This window comes from Quercus lobata, chromosome 2, assembly GCF_001633185.2.
Source record: "Quercus lobata isolate SW786 chromosome 2, ValleyOak3.0 Primary Assembly, whole genome shotgun sequence".
Classification (NCBI taxonomy): Eukaryota; Viridiplantae; Streptophyta; class Magnoliopsida; order Fagales; family Fagaceae; genus Quercus; species Quercus lobata.
In genome coordinates, this window is record NC_044905.1 from 89,563,493 (window position 1) to 89,582,259 (window position 18,767).

The 18,767-nt window shown below is 34.0% G+C and overlaps 1 protein-coding gene across 2 annotated transcripts; it reads right to left on the bottom strand.

Moving 5' to 3' along the window:
- Positions 1-217: 217 nt before the first annotated feature.
- On the bottom strand, positions 218-16,020 carry LOC115977092 (topless-related protein 4-like). 2 transcript variants are annotated; one of them, XM_031098746.1, is made up of 26 exons: positions 15,810-16,020; positions 15,477-15,566; positions 15,200-15,379; positions 14,924-15,037; positions 14,616-14,774; positions 14,323-14,500; positions 14,099-14,222; positions 13,629-13,738; positions 9,681-9,849; positions 9,457-9,566; positions 9,282-9,351; positions 9,058-9,131; positions 8,595-8,690; positions 8,418-8,513; positions 7,192-7,319; positions 6,856-7,090; positions 6,608-6,769; positions 6,408-6,503; positions 6,071-6,214; positions 3,524-3,634; positions 3,255-3,434; positions 2,545-2,673; positions 2,066-2,161; positions 1,384-1,572; positions 987-1,153; positions 218-900 (listed from the first exon to the last, which is right to left on the bottom strand). In XM_031098746.1, exons 2-26 carry the CDS (start codon positions 15,554-15,556, stop codon positions 702-704), a joined length of 3,396 nt encoding a protein of 1,131 aa, XP_030954606.1. In that variant the 5' UTR covers positions 15,557-15,566; positions 15,810-16,020; the 3' UTR covers positions 218-701. The 2 variants fall into 2 exon arrangements, with proteins under 2 accessions (XP_030954606.1, XP_030954605.1); XM_031098745.1 differs by having other exon boundaries at positions 15,477-15,657.
- Positions 16,021-18,767: the final 2,747 nt, after the last annotated feature.

An 18,767-nucleotide genomic window follows, 5' to 3' on the forward strand; every position in this document is an offset into this window, starting at 1 on the left:
TGCTCAAAGCTGCAACGTGGTTTGTGGTTTGTCATGATTCGCTACTCTTGTGATGTCACCGCATACATTTCAAGACTACAAATAAGGAAGCCTTCGGAGCACATTTCGTATGTCACTGAATGCGATGGCTAATACATCAGACAAGAGTTTCAACACATCAATATGCAACGAGCCAATTCTTATCAACTGTAGTAGGTATTTTTCAGAGAAGATTAAATTAATGGACAGAGTAACCAAAATTATATTTCATAAATAAGACCTAGAAGTATCTGTGTTCACAACTCACCGGGTAAAAAAAATAAAAAATAAAAAGGGGCAAAAAATGCTGATTAACTTAGTGAAGGAAAATGATAAAATAGCCAGGGCCCAAGACCAAAGCAACTCAAGACCCGGAGTTCCTCTATAGTCAGACCTTAATCTTCCATTCAATAATCAATGGTACGCCGTCCTCCAAATTTACACCATAATCTCGTCTTCTTCAATTATGCTAAATGAAGGGAATACGTTGCCACCGTGCCTCAAACCACAAATTTGTGTAAGATGCCACTAACAAACTTTACCAGGTTGAGTTGAAGTATCCTAAACTATACTTACCTGAATTTAGCAGCTTCCCTAGAAAATCTAATATGCTGGGACCAGGTAAGGAGTCGCATTAATACATACAGTAAAATTCCTTGGTGAAATGAACACACATGGAACTGTCACCTTTGGGGTTGATCCGAACCAGCTGCACCAGACACGGTACTAGGTCCTGCACCATTTTCAGTTGGTGGGGAGGTGCCCCATTTTCCTTCTGACTCCAATGGCTCAAGTATATGCACTCCACCATCTGTAAGACCTAATGCAAACTGATTGGGTTCCGATGGATGCGCCGCAATGACAAGAGGGTGCACTCTTAAGCTGTAAAAATTATATGTTGTTAGATAAGTTGAAGTGTGTAAATACAAGTCAAAATTGGCTAATATATAAGTGATAAGAGTATGCACCTTGGGTTGGGAGGTAGATAAGCATTCTGATTTATTCGACATCTCAGTCTTAGTGTTGCAGCAGTAAGAACACCCACACTTCCATCTTCAAAGCTCACATATATTGACTGGCTATCACAGGAATATGTGGCATGTGTTATGGGCCCACTAATTTCCCGAGGGGCCCACTATTTGAGAAAACACAAGTTAATAATAAAAATGTCAGTAGCATTGAACTAGGTAAAACTAAATCCACAATTGCATTGATAACAAAGCTTAAATACCCAATGTACTCGTAAATGTGAATCAATTAAACAAATGCAATTACAATTCGAAAATACAACGCATGTTCAATTAGTTATGCAAGCATATGTCATGCAGTTACCTATCAATGCATGTATTTATATAACTGGCGCACCTGTTTAAGGCATTCTAATTTTGGTGCATCATATAATGCTATTTGCGTTTCATGAACAACCAGCAAATGCATCTGATCTAGATGAAATTGAACACGGGTATCTGCAAGGGGAGCTGCAGCTCGCCCACCTGGCATCTGTAAGGATTTACTAGCCTGTTTTTCCCATCCATCTGTGTTCCAAACACACAGCTGTAAAGAAAAACAAAAAATTAAAGTTGGAAAGGATGTGGGTGACATTTTTGAGTTGATGCATCCAATATGCATAATTTGGTCAAAAATTATTCATATTTTCTCCTATGGTAAATGCAAAGAAAAACAAAAAGAAAACTTGATGCAAGGAAGAACAAAAAGAAAAAGGTTAACAAGTTTTTCTTTTTGTTTTTCTTAAAGTTAAATTTACCTAGGAGGAAAACAAGAATGCAAGGCATTGGAAAAGAGAAATAAAAGCATTGGCAAAGGCCTGACATAAAGAAAGTAAATAGAAACGTTTCTAGTGACATCCATTTTAGAGAACATCTCCAGTCAAGGCCTGCCCCTGTGGCCATAACGAAATGATCTTGATGTGAATAGTGAATGACAAAAAAGGGCTAAGTGTAAGCTAAACATGAAGGGGGTTGAGCCCTCAAAAGCATTTCAGCTGCTGGTTGGTTATGGTAACAGAAAACTCTTTATGTTTTTTTACCTGAGAGTCTGCTCCTGATGACACAAGCACATTTAAAGTATGAGAGAAAGCAAGGCCTGTAATTCTTTTCTGATGACCTTTTAGCTTGGTCTTAACCTGTGAAAATGAAGCATGCAAGTTGTTAAAATTTCCAAAAGCCAGTTTAGTAATACTCCCCCTATCCCATAGTGTTGGTCCTTTACTTCATCTTGGGATATCACAAAATATTGTCCACTTTAAAAAGTCAATGGACACAATGTTAATAACTTTGCTAACTACCATTCACCTTTTTTGAAAAGTTGATATTCCCTTCTTATTTGCCATATTTGAGTTCAAAATAAAGGGGTTATTTTGAAAAGTTATGCTGTTTTATTTGAAAGCAACACATTAAATAATACCCCCTTAAAAAGTTAAAATTTCTGAACAGAACCAACAAAGTGGACAGAGGAAGTAACAAATTTAATTCCCACATTCAAGCTTCAGCTAGATAGAAGTCAGACCTCATCAACCCGAACATTATAAATTTGAATAGAAGAGTCCTCCATGCCTATGGCAATAATGTTATTGTCTTGAGGGTGAAATGCAAGAAATGTAGCAGCAGGAGGTGGGGGCATGAATGTTGTCATTGTCTGCAAGTGAAAAAGCCTCACAATAAATACAACCACAGATACAGAAGCAAATTTAATGAAGAGGCAAAAGAAGGAAATGTGTAGAGAACTCCCAACTAAAACCCAGCCAATATAATATCTAGATCAGTAATTTGCCCTGGGTTTTTACTTCGTTTTTCCAACTTAATAATTACTTCTGAAAATAATTACTTCTGAAAAAAGTATCCCTATACTCAACCTGGAAACTGCATTAGAAACCATATAAACTTAATAATTACGGTCTCCATTATTATGGATATGTAAGGACTAAAAATATATATAACATTGCAATAATCATGCCCCAAAACCAATATAAAATTCCTAGGTGTATTTTTTAGCAGGAAGAATACTTCTGCAGTGACTTGGTCATTATTTTTTTGATAAGTAAATAGTGGAAAATAAAAAGGTTGACTTGGTAAATAATCTCCAGTAACAGCTACATCAACACTGTTTGCGAGGTTTACTTATTAAAATAAACTACATGCCAGGTCTGAGTAAAGTAATCAACCAAGTATACAGAATATACCAATGATAAACCTATGCAAAGAAGCGCAACTATCTACCTTGAAAGTCATCATATTGAATAAGGAAATTTTCCCCCCTGAAGCTGACATGACATAAGAGTCATTCTTTGAAAGCGCAAAGCATGAAACAGCATCCTCAGGGTTTGTATCACTAACATCATTTGTCATTAATATTCCGCTTGGAGGTTGCCATAATTGTGGTGATACACTAGCTGTGGCCTACAGGAAGAAAATTCTTTGTAAATAGTAAGCTTGCAGATGTTAAAACAATCAAATGGCAATGCAACCTTCTGGAAAAAGTTCTATACCTTCCCTGTTGAATTACGGTCATTTCTCTGCCATTTCCAAAGCTTATGTACAGCATTAGATGCCAATGCCAATATAGCTAGACCAGAGTTTGTATAAATTAATCTAGAAACCTGAAGCAGTTGTCAATGTGTTAGAACCATAAGTGAAAACCAATACTAACCATTTTTTAACCTCAAATTCAAAGAGATCTATACAACTGGTGTTTTATCATCAAATGCAAGACATATTTAAAGAAATTAGAGTTGCAATATTAAATTGCAAAGGACATGAAAATTATTAAGTGCAACACACACTGACGCTTTGTTTGTTTCGATGGAGAACATTGTATAAAGGTAGTTTTTCGTGTTTTCCAATATTTGGTAGCATCAGAAAAATGAGTCCAAGGAAAATTATCTTTGGTCAACATAAAAAGTATGGTTTATTCTTAGAGATTGTTTTCCAATAAGGCTGCATTTGTTTCGGTATAAAATATTTTCCGGGTGTAAAATATTTTTAGGTGAAAATATTTTCGGAAAAGGAAAATATTGTCTAGTGTTTGGTTGCATTTTAAAAATTATATTAGAAAACAATTTTCAGTGTTTGGTAACATTCTGAAAATGCTATTTTCCTACAATTTTTTCACATTTTCTCAGCTATTTTCTCAGCTTCCAAACAAATTTTATATCACAAAATCCACCACCACCCACACATCAGCACCCACAGAAAATCCACCACCACCACCCACACACCAGCACCCATAGAAACTCCACCACTATCCACACAAAACCCACCACCACACAACACAGAAACCACCAAAACGCCACCACCCACACCACCACACAACAACAACAAAAAAAAATCAGAGATCAAAGAGAGAAAGTAGATCGACAACGAGATTGATCAGAGATCAAAGAGAGAAAGCAGATCGACAACGAGATTGACCTAGAGGAGGAGATAGATCGGCGAGTGGCGGACAACGAGATTGACCCAGAGGAGGAGATGATCTGACCCAGAGGAGGACGAGATTGGTCAAGCGGCGGCAGGCTTCATGTGATGCGATCTCGGTGGGATGATCTTGGCGGCACGAAGTCGACGGCGCGATCTCGCCGGCGCATCTGGGGTTGGGGCGCAATCTCGCTGGCGTGTTTGGTTGCACGAAGTCGAAGGCTCTCTCTCTCTCTCTCTCTCTCTCTCTCTCTCTCTCTTTGCACGTTTGAGTCCGGAAATGGTTTGAAATGAAAATAGAAACGTAAAACAATTTCCGAGTCAAAGCCTTTATTTTATGGTCAAATGAAATGCTTTTCCAAAAATTCTATTTTCCATGCACAACCAAATATACGGTGAGGTGTAAAATGATTTCCTGAAATGGTTTGAAGCCAAAACAAACATACCCTAAATTTTTTTAGAAAACAACTCTATCTCACAGCAAGCTAAATAAGGGAAGTTAAAAGATTGTTTTCCAACCCATTTAAAGTTGCTATCAAAATAGGAAATAGTTTTATAGAAAATACTTTTTGAAAAATGACTCTTTTTCTTGAAAACATTATCGCTAAAACAAAGAAAGTGTGACTATAAATCCTTTTTTTTTAAAGCCAAGTGGTCTGTTAATCCCTGAGGATAGACCACACCTGGTCTGGTCAGCATCATTGACTCCAATCCTCCACTAGACTATGATCCACTCATTCCATAGCTGATCAAATGCAAATTATCATAACTACTCAACTGAAACTAATTCATTTACATCCAATGTAGTTTTTTTATAATTAAAATAATAATAATAATAATAATAATAATAATTATTATTATTATTATTATTATTATTATTATTAATATTAATAAAATTAAAAACCCTTATAAATTGATAGCATTTCATTCTTGCTTTACTGCCCGTTAGCAACCATGCAATGTTCTAATGGTACCAAGTTTGGGCAGACGGATTTTAATTGATTACTTGAACTCGAATATAGATAATGCAACTTCCTAGAAAGTATCATGCTATTCCATAACTACTAAAACTATTTAAAATAAATAAAAATGATAGTCTTAATAAAATAAAATAAAACTTTTTTTTTTCATTTTGCAGACCCTTAAGTGATTACAATATGCTCCAAAGAAGAAGTAATTGAAAATAGTGCCATATGACTTGTCCATTATCAAGAGCTAGAATAAACCGCCCATAGGATTGCACTAGTTTTTGATAGGTTTTTCTTTCTTTTTTTTTTCTTTTTTTTTTTTTGGAGACTTTTTTACATTATACTATACTCTCCCTCACATGCACATACACAAACACAAAATATGCATGCACCCAAACCGATTACTAGGTAAAGCATTCATGATGACCTTTAGTGGTGCAAACACATGCACACAATTGGCCCAATGCTGTGATTTAGTAGTCCCATACGTGTTTGCCAAAATTAAAACCCTGCATTGTCAACTAGACTTGCACAAGTACACAAGACAGAATAAAAGAACAAGAAAGTATTTATCATTTGAAAGTCAACAAAAGTTGGCGAAGTGGCACAAAAATTATATTCTTTCTAATAAGATTAGAGAGAGTGGACCCATACCCTCATTGCTGTTAAATTATCAGGGAGCCTCAAGGAGCGGCATTGTGATTGTTCATTGATCTCTGTCAGTTTCCAGATCCTAGATTTATCAACTGACTCATCAGCAATTCTGGGTTTTATATCCAAACTTCGACTATCATTGTTCTACACAAACTCAAAAAAGGAAAAAAATTAATCACTTGATGTATAAATATTAACTTTAATGAACATCCAAAACGTATACAGTAACAAGCACACATGCTCCCTTGTAATAGCATGCATAGGTGAAATTAACAGATTGGTTCTTCTAATGAACTCTTATTAAGCACCCACAGAAGGGCACTAATTAAACACTCACCATTCCAACCATGGCCGCTACAGGAGGAGCTCGATCTCCAATGCTTGTTCCAACAGTTATATCGGTAGATCCAAAAGTGCCTAAAGAAGGGGGGGCCTATATACAGATTATGCAATTAGAAAATATAATTGAAACAGATTTGCTTCTCTTACACATGCACACGCATGTGCAGGGTGGGGGGGAGTGTTGGGGGTGTTTACCTTAACAGCTGCAGAAGCAACTCTAGAAGCATCAAATGTGCGATTCTCCACAGTTCTTAGAAGCCTAATTCCATCTGCATTTGCTAAGATTCTAACACCATTATCATTTGTTGAGACAGCTAACAGTATACCTTCCTTGTTAAATCTAATACAAGGAGAAGCCTGCAGGTTTGCAAGACCAGGATAATTGGTTGGCAAGAAGATTTCTAAAGATAAATCAACACTAAGCCAAGCATAACCATAATTACCGGTAAAGTACCCTCCGCTTCAGTAGTTGCCAATAACTGATTATTGTCCATGTCCCAAAATTTGACCAAGAAATCATCACCAGCAGCTAAGAACCGATTTCTAGTTGTATCAAATTGCACAATCCCCACAGTTCGCTTCCCAAGACCATGATATGAGCGCTTGACAGCACCTTCACTTTCATTCCATTCCACTAAGAATGATTCTCCTTCTTTATTTGTCCCACATGAGAACAACCTATGAGTTACCAATAGATAATGGAAAGCAATTTCAGTAACATCATCATATGATAACAAATTTTTTTTTTTTTGGATAAAGTACAAATTTCATATATGGACCTTGTTCCATCAGCACTGTATGACATTGTGGTGGATGAATGGCCCGGTGCATCATAGTCAACTCTTGAACCCATGTTATCATACAACCATGCCTTTATCTTTCCATCAGTTGCAGTTGAAAAGATAAACTGGTGAAAAAAAACATTAGGAAGCTTAGAAAATCCAACAGCTATAAAATTTTTTTTAAAAGTAAAAAACCAAAGCAAATAACTCAAATGAACTCAAACCTGTCCATTTTCCTGGTTGCGTGTTTCCCTACTTTAATAAATTGATGTGAGAAGCGCAAACAAATATTTATTTTAATTTAGACTTATTTGATTATGGAGTCAATAGTATTTCCCTTGGTCAATTGTATTTTATTTTAGGCCCTGCTATTTAATTAGGTTTATTAGTAATTTTATTTAAAGCCAAGGTTTTTTTTTTTTTTTTTTAATTCAATCATTTGGATTTCTCAATTCATTTAGAATTAGCCATAAAGAGTCAGCTCATCGAGGTGGCTTGTTACATCGTTAAAATGATACTCTCTGCATAGGAGTACAATACTGTATATACTAAACCCTAATTCTAATTTTGCCCTAATGGTCTGGTGTCGAATCTAGTTAACTCTAGGTGCTAACTCCTAGAGATTTATTCATGCTTGCTGCTGACTTTAAGCAAGCCTAGGTATTAACTCCTAAGTTCATCATTATTTTACATTCTCTTTAATATCTGTGTTGCATTGTTTTAGTTTTTCCTACGTCAATAATTTGTTCCTATAACTATGGAAGTAGCTCTTTACTTCTTCATCCAGTCACAAAGCAAGCCCGACATGCAAACACTTTGACAAATCTGTCAGAGATTCTAATTATCCATGCTTCTCATAAAATGGCAGGACCTTGTAAGTAGCTTAGCAAGGCCAAATATTGGCAATGGAAAAAACACATTTTGACTGCAAACAATACATGAAAATCTTAGTAGTTAGGTTAAAACTAGTACAGATTCTCTTTCTTTCATTTTTCTTTTTCTTTTTTTTTTTTTTTGGGGGGGGGGGGGGGGGGGGAGTCAAATAACCTATACAGATTTGCTGTGTGATTTAAGTGAAACAAAAAATATATATAAAGCCCCCTTCTTTGTTTAAATTGGGTCCTAACGCCTTACTTTCATAATTAAAAGGAAAAAACAAATTTACAGAACAAGAGCACCTCATTTTCCTTGCTTTACAATCAATATAATTGAAAAAAAAATACCTGAATATTTTCCTTGTGATGTGGACATACAGAATATACAGGTGCTTCATGACCCTCAAAGGTATACTGCCTAGTCCCAGTGGCTACATCCCACACCTGCAAAACAATCCTTGAAACATTATATATAATTTCCCACCCACAAAATCACATCAGAAATGGTTATAGAACAAAACAAACCTTAATGACTCTGTCCTCGCCACAAGTGACAACACAGAGTTGTTTATTTGGATAAGAGAAAGCAAGATCATTTACACTGCCAGCATGAGCCTCAATCTGAGAAACCAAAAAGAAATCCATCAGAAATTAGTTAGCCAAAGGGAACCGTATGAAATTTTCATAAGAAAGAAACTAAAAAAACATGAAATTAAAAAATAATTAATAATAGGATTTTGTTAACAGATGCCCTAAGGGAATTTGTTTAAGAAATACTTTCAAAAACTTTTTATGGGAAAGGAAAAAAGCAAAATTTTTTGACAGTTTTTTATATTTTCCATAAAAGTGATATTTAAACTTTTCTAAAGTGGCTCATTAACAAAATTCCCTAATAAGGGAACTTGCTAACTGAGCCCTTAATAATAATATGTTGAAGACGGCTAGAAAAGGAAACTCAACATTAGAGGGATTAGTTGATGGCACAAACCTCTAGGTGGTTTCGTAGATCATCACCCCCATGATAGGAGTATATGTGCACAATGTGCTTAGAATATGCAACACCTGAGTAGGGACAAGAAGAATCATGACTCACAACAAGCTCAGTGTCATTCTTTTAACATTCTTTTTTCTAAGACACCAGATTCTCAGGTTTCTGAATCAAAAAACAATAATTAAACAGTACAATATATCAGCAAAAGCATTTGAACCCACCAAAAAGGTTTCCGTCAGGGCTCCACACAACGCGATTGACTGATGCTGTATAATCATTTGTCAGAGATGCCTATAAGAGAACAAGAAAAAGTGATTTTCACCGAAGAAGTGGTTTATTTACTAGACACCAAACATGACATGTGCAAAAAGAAAAAAACAGTATCAAAAGCCAAACCTGCAGAGCCACTGACCATGACCCAATATCCCAGACTTTGAAATTTTTAGAAGCAATCCTTTCACGACTACCTAAATCCCATACCATGACCTCACCCATGTTTGTTCCAACTGAAATTATTGAGGCACACATATTAGGGGGGGGGGGGGGGGAATGCTAACGAGCCAGAATCCAAACCCAAATTTAAATAAAAACTCCATGCAAAAACAGAAACAGGTGCTCACCAAGAAGTAGAATTTGTTGCACTGGATGGAAATCCATACTCTTGACAGTTGATCCTTGATTAAGAGTCATAACAACAATCTTGGGCAAGTCAGAAGAAGTGTAGGAACTTTGACCATGGCTCTGGCCAGTGTATTGAACAGGAAGAACATTTACTGGCAGATTGTTGAGCTGTTGAAAAATCATGTATCACCAATTATGTAAACTTAACCTTTGACATTGTTCTTTCAAGAAAAGGCAAAAATTACACATTGAAGCATTTTTCAAGCAAAGGCAAAAGCCAAAAGTTAGGCTTGAAGACAAAGGACATCGACCTCAGTTTCACAAACTATAAGATTATTATCAAAATTTCATAAAATGACATGACAGTACAGCCAAAAGAATACCAATCATGTAATCACCATGAATACCGAGAACCCTACCCCTTCCCATGTACTAGGGACAGAAAAGGAAGCACAAACCAGAACCCAAACAAGTGAAACAACCGAATGAACATTTCTTCTAAATTTATGTACTCCTCCATTTGTTTCAAATAAATATGGCCTAATATTAGAATCAAATTATCTGTATGAATTTATTTATTTTTTACAAGTTCAAATTAATCTGTATGATATTTTTTATAATCACTAAAGGATTTTCATGATATATAAAGGATAATTCAATTTAATAGGCATTCTAATATATATGCTAAACAAGTGCTTTTGAATGGATAAGTCAATTAATCATTAGTTAATAAAAAGAATGTAATATCTCATAGGTAACCCAATCTTCACATTAAATCACTCTATTTTCTATGTCAATCTCCTTTCTCACTTCGATTGGTTGCTTGATGGCTTGATATTCAATCAGGAAAGTAAATCTCATTCCCTAAAGCCGAAATTGAGGCAAAGAGCTTTCCTCCTACATAGATTAAAACAGGACCACCCCATCAACCCACATCGTAAGACAAGTAGCATAGATGCAGCATGAGTACCTAGTTTCTAATCACAATGTCCCATGGAAATGAATAAGAACTGCAACACAATAAAAAAAGCGATTGAAAGGGGGGGAAAATGGGGAAGAAAGAGGCAGTGGTGACTCCAGGAATTTTTCCTAGGGTGTTCCTTAAGAAGCATAATTTTTCCCAGTGGCGGCTCCAAGAATTTTTCCCAAATGTATTGTTGTTTAGTTGTTTCATTAATTTGTTTATCTTTTATAAACTATAATTTGTTATATTGTTGTTTTATTAATTATAAAATTATTAATTGTTGTTTAGCCTAACATAATTTAATTTGTTTCTCTTTTATAATGTATTGGTTAATTAAATTATTAATTATTGTTTATTAGTTGCTTTTTCCAATTAATTATTGGTTAATTAATATCCCAAACAAACAAAATTAATTAGTTCAACTAATTACTATGGTTGTTTGATACTTGGAATATCACACTATTACTTAACAAAAAAAGGAAAAGTCAATAAATTGTGCAGCACAAAAATATATAGACCGTATAGCTTAAGTCCAAGTCTAAAAAAGTGTGATTTATTACATATTTTAAGACCATTAGTTGAACTAATCAACTTGCATAGCATGCAGCCATATCTAAGTCCAAGTCTAAAAGTATTTTTCATATTATAGTTTTCATAAAATAAATAAGAAATATTAAATTTTAAGCAAAACATAATAAATAAACAAATATATAAGTATATAGCAATATTATAGTAGTTTTTTTTTTTTTGGGAATAACAATATCATAGTTGATTTACTTATTATAAAAATTAGTTAATTTATTAAGATCATTACTGAAATAACTAAATAAAAAAAATAGATAATTCAAAAAAAGTAACTAAATAGAAAACCACTGTTTTCAAATTTAAATCTAATATAAAAATATTATTAAAACATTAAAAAAGAGACTTGATGAAGCCTAAAGCTCTTAAAGCTACAGCCTACTGTGGCAGTAGTGGTACAGTGGTACTGTAATACACGTATATCAACTAAGTTAAAAACTAAATATAATAAATTAAATTAAAAGAAAGAGATTGTTTTTGAAGTGAAAAGAAAGAGATTTGACTGGTACACTAGCTATAAACAAATTATGTGGCCAAAACAGAGATTGGTACAGTGGTATACAGTGGGCGAGAAGTTAGACTTGACTGGCGTTATTTACTAAGGCTGCGTTTGTTTTGGTATAAAACCATTTCAGGAAATGATTTTACACCTTACTGCGTGTTTGGTTACACATGGAAAATAAAATTTTCCGGAAAAGCATTTCAATTGACCGTGTGTTTTATGGCTTTGACCTGGAAATTGGTTTACACTTTTATTTTTACTACAAACCATTTCCGGGTCCCAGACGTGCAAAGAGAGGGCGAGGGAGAGAGAAAGAAGAGAGAGTTACCGATCCACCCAAAACCGATTGCACCCCAGCACCGGTGCCGCCATATATCTCACACCACCACCGAGATCGTATCACCACCGAAGATCGCATCACCCCAGACCGATCGCACCCCACTGAGATCACATCACCACCAAAGACCGATCCACCCAAAACCGATCTCATCGGCGCCGTCGTCTCGATCTCGTCGCCCATGACCCATGACTGATCTCTCCCTTTCCCTCCATTTTTGATCACTCTCTCTTCCTCGCTCTCTCAGTTTGACCGAATGGTGGAGTTTAACGAATTGTGTTGTTTTGATTTTTGTTTTTTAAAGTGTATATATTGAAATTTTCTATTATAAAATTTGTTTGGTAACTGAGAAAATGGGTGAGAAAATGTGAGAAAGTAGTAGAAAAATAGCATTTTCAGAATGTAACCAAACACATGAAAACATTTTCTAGAACAATTTTCATAATGCAACCAAACACTTGAAAATATTTTCCTTTACCGAAAATATTTTACACCTAAAAATATTTTACATTCAACCAAAAACGCAGCCTAAGCTACAAATGCCTTTACCAAACAGAAAAAGCCTTCATCAACCCAAAGAAATTTCAGCAAAAGAAAAGAAAACACAACAGTCTGAGTAAGGAGAAAGGGAGAAAGAGTCTTAGTGCCACTATGCACTGATTTGGAGAAATCTGATCGCCGGTCATCGACTGGAGGCTGTAGCGGACGATAAGGACCAAAGTTTCGGATCTGATTTGGTGATTTGCTCTGTATTGGGTTTTTTTTTTTTTTTTGAGAATCCGTGGGTTTGCTACCTAGGCTTGCCGTGGGCTTGGCTCTATTACAATTTTTTTTTTTTTTTAAGATTTTAGTTCAAAATTTTTTTTGGGCTTTTTTTTTTTTTTTTTTTTGGCTTTAAAGTAGAACAAATATATATATATATATATATATATATATTTTTTTAATTTGAGGGTGTTCCTAATACAGAGCAAATATAAAAAATTTTAATTATTATATATAAATTTTTTTTTTTTTTCAGCTCAGGGTGTTTCTGAGAACAGCCTGAGCTACACGTGGCATCGCCACTGGAAAGAGGGGATGCAACTCCCAATTGTGTAATAAGTGCACTGTGCACCTCACAATGTGCCAAGGGAAATTTAAAACACCACAACATGAGAAAAAATGTGATTTTTTCCCCATATGCACTAGTACCTACAAGCACCCTCTATCCCATTATTTTGGAATAAAGAAGCATCATTTGAGCTACAACGTATTGGCAACACCAGAAAAACTAAGATTGAAAGAAAGAACGAAGAAAAGAGAGAGAGAGAAAAATAAATAAATACAACAATATTCAACCCCCAATTGTGTAATAAGAGAACCCTCACATCTTGCTGACTGCATAAATCAATTTCCTTGAGCCTCAAAGAGTTGGCACCACAAGACTCAAGCCATGTTAAAAGATTGCCCAAAATCAGATGTGCGAAAGCTTTAAATTTTAGTAATAGTACTAATTACTCAGATTTCTACTGAGTGAATCTAGTCATAAAGAGAAGAAATAGGATGAAAAAGATATGTGGTACCTCATCGGACATTCCAAAAGGTCTAGCTCTCTTCAAGACATGTTCAGAATCAGCTGTTTGATAGTCCATAGCAGGGTTATTGGTAGGAGTTCTTGGGCGCTTCGACATTGCTGCCACCATGATAAAAACAGACACATAATGGGTAGAAATACATCAGTTAAAATGGACACAAAGAAGTTAACTAAAAAAGAAGGGTGCAACAGTGTCTTCATATTAAAATTTCATGCTTCTCTCAGGATTTTTTTTTCCTTTTTCGATAAGTATGCTTCTCATGATTTGTTAAATTCCGTGTTTCAATATCCTGATTATGATTTACCAATCACATCATCTTGATCAAGTATGCTTTGCTTATAAGTTATAACCAACCATAAAGATATGCATTTATATCAGTCTACAGTGTGGAACATCTATCGTTAGCAAAACAGTTCCAAAAGCAGCTGGTGAAAAGGCTTTGTATATTATATAACTACCTGCATTGTTAGCTGCAGCCAAACCTATGGGTCCTGCAGAAGCTGAAGGGTGAGGCACAGAAGATGGATTGGCCATCCAGCCAGCAAGAGACGTTGGAAGAGCGGCCTGTGTGGGCTGAAATGGCTATAAACATATAGAACAGAGTCAAATATCCAGCAATTCAAACTTCAAAACAGCTTAATTACCTTAAAGGCAGAACAGTTATCATATAGTTCTCACTTACACCATGAGCGCTCAGTGGTGGGAAACCCCCCGCCTTAGGGACGGCACCCATTAAGGGATTCGTGACGGGGGACGGGGCTCGTGCACCATTTGGTGTTGCACAAGTGTGGTCTACAAATAGTGTCTTAATGTCAGGGTTAGGCCTTGGGTTCTTACAAAGTTGATGCTGCCAATTTAAACTGCAATCCAATGCAAAGAAATGTAAGAAGATAGTAAAAATATATGTATTACTTAAAGCAAGACTCTACCAATGAGTCTAAAATACAAAAGAAAAGGCAAGAATTTCTCAAGGACCTCTGATTAATTAGAGTTCTCAATCTTGAGTTCTTCAATGGAGGAAATTGAAGCTTATCACGAAACAGGGGGTTAGCTTCTATCAACTTTTTTAGTTCAGCAAGCATTATACCCCTAGCAGACTTAGTATCTCCATATTTAGATAGCTGTTCATTATCTCTGCAAATTAATTATTAAAAAAAAAGAAGAAGAGAGAAACCCATGAAAATTTTAGCTTACTTAAAAAAATATGGTCTGTAGTCATTATCATAACAAACGCAAGAACCTGAAATATACAAAAACAATTCTCGAAATCACATTTTTCATACCGAAAGTTTTCCAAAGTCAGAAGCTGTGTAATTTCCTTAAAAAGGTCTTCATTAAATGCAGCGAACACTTTCAAGTCCTTAACTAAAATCTCCACGGCTTTAGCACGATCCCGCCTACCAATTATCAAATTTTTTAATTCCATTTCTCAATATTTTTTTCAGACAAAAACTAACCAACAACCAGTAGCAAACATTCAAAATGAGCAAAGCTAACAAAGCCATAGTTCAACACAAAATCCAAAATTCAATACAAAGCATTAAAAAAAAAACACATACTTATCTAAAGCTTCAAGGTACTTCTGCTTGCGAATCTCAAAGAAGATCTTCATGGAGTACCTATTATCATCAACTTTTGTGAAACCAGAAAGGTACTTCTCCACCTCCTCCCACTCACCATTTGTCACCATATCCTCAAAATACCTCATATTGAAGAAAAACCCTGACTCTTGCTCCAACCTTTCGCATCCACAATCACCATTATTTACCAAATATATTATACAAAAATATAAAATAAAATAAAAATTGAGCAAAATTAGGGAAAAAATAAGCGTACTTGTGCACAGTTTCTTTGAATTTCTCTTCGTCGAGAAACTGAAGTATGAGAAATACGAGTTCTCTGCTAAGCGAAGACATGGCTTTGTCTCTAACAAAAAAATAAAAAATAAAAAAAATGGAACAAAACTACCAGAAAGATCTACACCTTCACAGATCGATAACACTTCAGCATCAAAATCCTAAATTATGCACCAAACACGTACCCAAAAAAAAAACACACAGATTTTCTCAGTACAAAATTTCAACCAGGAAAAAAAAATAACAAAAATTAAAATTAAAAAAAAAATACAGAGAGAAAATAGGAAAATGAGGAAGAGAGAGAGAAAAATACCTTAGAGAGATTTAATTTTTCACAGATCGGAAGGTTTGAGAGAATTTCTGAGTGGTTTTTCTAAGCTTCCATAGCTTTGTGTTTTCTCTCTCTAGCTTTTGTTCGCTTTGAGAGAGCGAGATATGCCTTGTCTGAGTATTTATACAGAGAAAAAGGGTTAGGGATTTGGAAAAATGTGAGAGAGAAAGAGAGGTCTGAAGCGAAGAAACAAAGGAATCGGACAGGTTTAAATACCGTGATGAGAGACAAAAGAAACGAGATGAGATGGATTGGCTTGATAAGTGGATTTTATAAGACGGTGTACGAATTTGTAAATGTGATAAGTGAGTGTGATATGTAGGGTGATAAGTGATGTTGCTTATAAGGGTCATAAATACGCCTGGATTTGGATTTATTTTCGGCTGGATTTGCGGGCTTTTCAAAGAGTTGTTACTGTTAATTAGTACTACATTTTCGATTTTTTTTTTTTTTTTATAGTTTTCTTTTTCTTTAAGTGGCAAAGCTATTATGTGGTCGGCATTGTTTTCCAATCTCTGAACTCTGTTCCCTTTTCCAACGTTTTGTGTGGGAGAAGGTAGCTTGGAACACTTCTATCATAGACCAATAAACACCACCTTTTCTTTTTCTTTTTTCTTTTTTATAGGATTCTACTTTAATCTAATTTAAGTATATATATATATATATATATGAGAAATTTCATCTTAAAAACGTTTTTTTTTTTTTTTAGAAATGTTATGTTTCACAATATTTTCATACTATTTTTACAATATTTTATAGATAATAAATTGTTATCGATTCTAATTTGAACTTATACTTAAAATTATTTTTTTTATTCACTAGTAATAATCAATAATAACCCATAACTTTACTTTTGAAAATGTTATGATTGTAGAATTTTTTTTCTTTTATAGACTTTCTCCTTTTCATGTTTTTCTTTATGCTTTGCCACCCTAATTTGTACTGTCTAAGTTGGTAGAATATAAAATAGAATAGTCAAATAAGATTTTTTTTTTTGTTTTACCATTTTAAATTTTCATTACTTTATAAGTAAAACATAAACATAGAGTGAAATATTCAAATAAGACTGAATTTTTTATTTTATTTTTTTCATTATAATTTATAACCATCGCTCAAGTCACATGAAAAGAAAACCACGTATATGTGGATTCCACACCACATTGTATTTACTATTTATAACAAAGAATAATAAAAATTTACTATTCTTCACTGCTATATTTTTGTCAGTCAAGAAATTCAAAGCATATAGTTCAGTTTTTAACTTTGAGTGTATAATCGTATCACATTGAACTTAATATATATGATCTAATTGACTTGACTTGGTTCAAGTATTCTTACTCATTAGAGCTATTGAAATTAAAATATGTAATTAAAAGTGGACACATGTCATAATCTTGATCGGTCTAGTGCATAAATAAGAGCAATAGACCCAATCTTTGCCCTAATATAATACTTAAAATATTGGGTCTTGTTAACAAGTGTCATAAGGGCATATGTTAAAGACTAATAAATATTCAATTATAAATTGTAATGCGCATGTTTTTATAAAATAAAATACATGCGGTAATAATTCATTGACTTACTGACACAAATTCATTGTGGTTGTGTGTGTATATATATAATTTGACTTTATTTTTTGAAAAATATATAAAACATTATTTAATAAAACATTAATTACATCTTAACCACTGTTCTTAGACCTTAGTTGATTCGTTAACAAAATCCTACAATGTTTTATCTTCTGAAATGCATGAAAAAAGAAAAGGAAATTCATAAATGCTAATAAATAAACTCGCCGTGACGGTAACTTCATTACACAATTTGGAGCCACCTAATACGTAAGATTAGATAATCAACCTTGTAAAATGACAGTTTTTCCACACCTACCGCACTTTATTGAACTACCATATTAATGTCGAAGAATACCCTACTTCATGTACCATAAGAACGACGTTGTAATTACCGTTAGATTACAAGGCAACAAAAATTCATCCGTTTGTTAACATTTGTACCTAAAAACTAAAAAGTGAACAAATGTATCAGATCCATTTCACAGATATTCTTAAAATATTTATTAATGAACTATTTTTAAATAAAATTTTAATAATATTTTCATGAAAAATGTAAAAATGTTATTTAAAAAATCAGTTTTTTTTTTCATAAAAAAATTTTAAAAATAATTTCTAAATCAATGTGTGTGTGTGTATATATATATTCAGTGAAATTTCTATGAATTTATCCAGTTGTGTTTCCTTTTTGGAGGAGAAGAACAATTTGTATTCGCATGGACGTGATTTATGAACAGTTTATTTCAATGTGTGAATATGACTAACAGTAACGACTAATTTATTATTCACTGGTACTGAAAAAAAAAAATAAGAAACAAAATAAACATGTTTGCATGTTTTTCTTTTTTCTTTTTTATGAGAAAATGGTTGCATGTCAGCATGTGAATGTAAACCCTAATTAAATGATGTACATGTACTATTGCTGCTTCGATATTGGTCGGCACGCATGATATTAGATAGGGGCGTCCAGTGTACATTGTCTTCATTGACTTTCCAAAAATGCAAGACCACATGGAGCTTAAAAAATTGAATAGAAACAAAGAAGGGGAGGTAAGAAACAAAGTAGAAAAATATGCTGTAAACTTAAAACTCTGTCATTCGAACTTTTTCCCCTTAAATCCTAAACATTTTGTGCTTGGAAAAATGTCAATTAAGTTATAAGGATCTTGGCTATTTAAGTTAATCTTGAAAAGAAGGTTGGATGAAGTGAAAAGGCATATCACAAATATTGTGAAATCATAAAATACCTATTAAATTTAAAATAAAATAAAATAAGTGAAATTCCTATTAAGTTTAAAAGAAATTTTTATAAAATTGTTATAAAACCAATTATGTTCTATGATTAGATGTTGGATTGTTAAGAAGGTTACGT

Excerpts from the sequence above, each read along its gene's own strand:
- LOC115977092 (XM_031098746.1), bottom strand. The coding sequence starts at position 15,556 with ATGTCTTCGCTTAGCAGAGAACTCGTATTTCTCATACTTCAGTTTCTC. Across the intron at positions 9,352-9,456 it reads CATGGTCAGTGGCTCTGCAG|GCATCTCTGACAAATGATTA; the intron begins GTTTGGCTTTTG and ends GTTCTCTTATAG. Across the intron at positions 9,132-9,281 it reads CCCTGACGGAAACCTTTTTG|GTGTTGCATATTCTAAGCAC; the intron begins GTGGGTTCAAAT and ends GTCCCTACTCAG.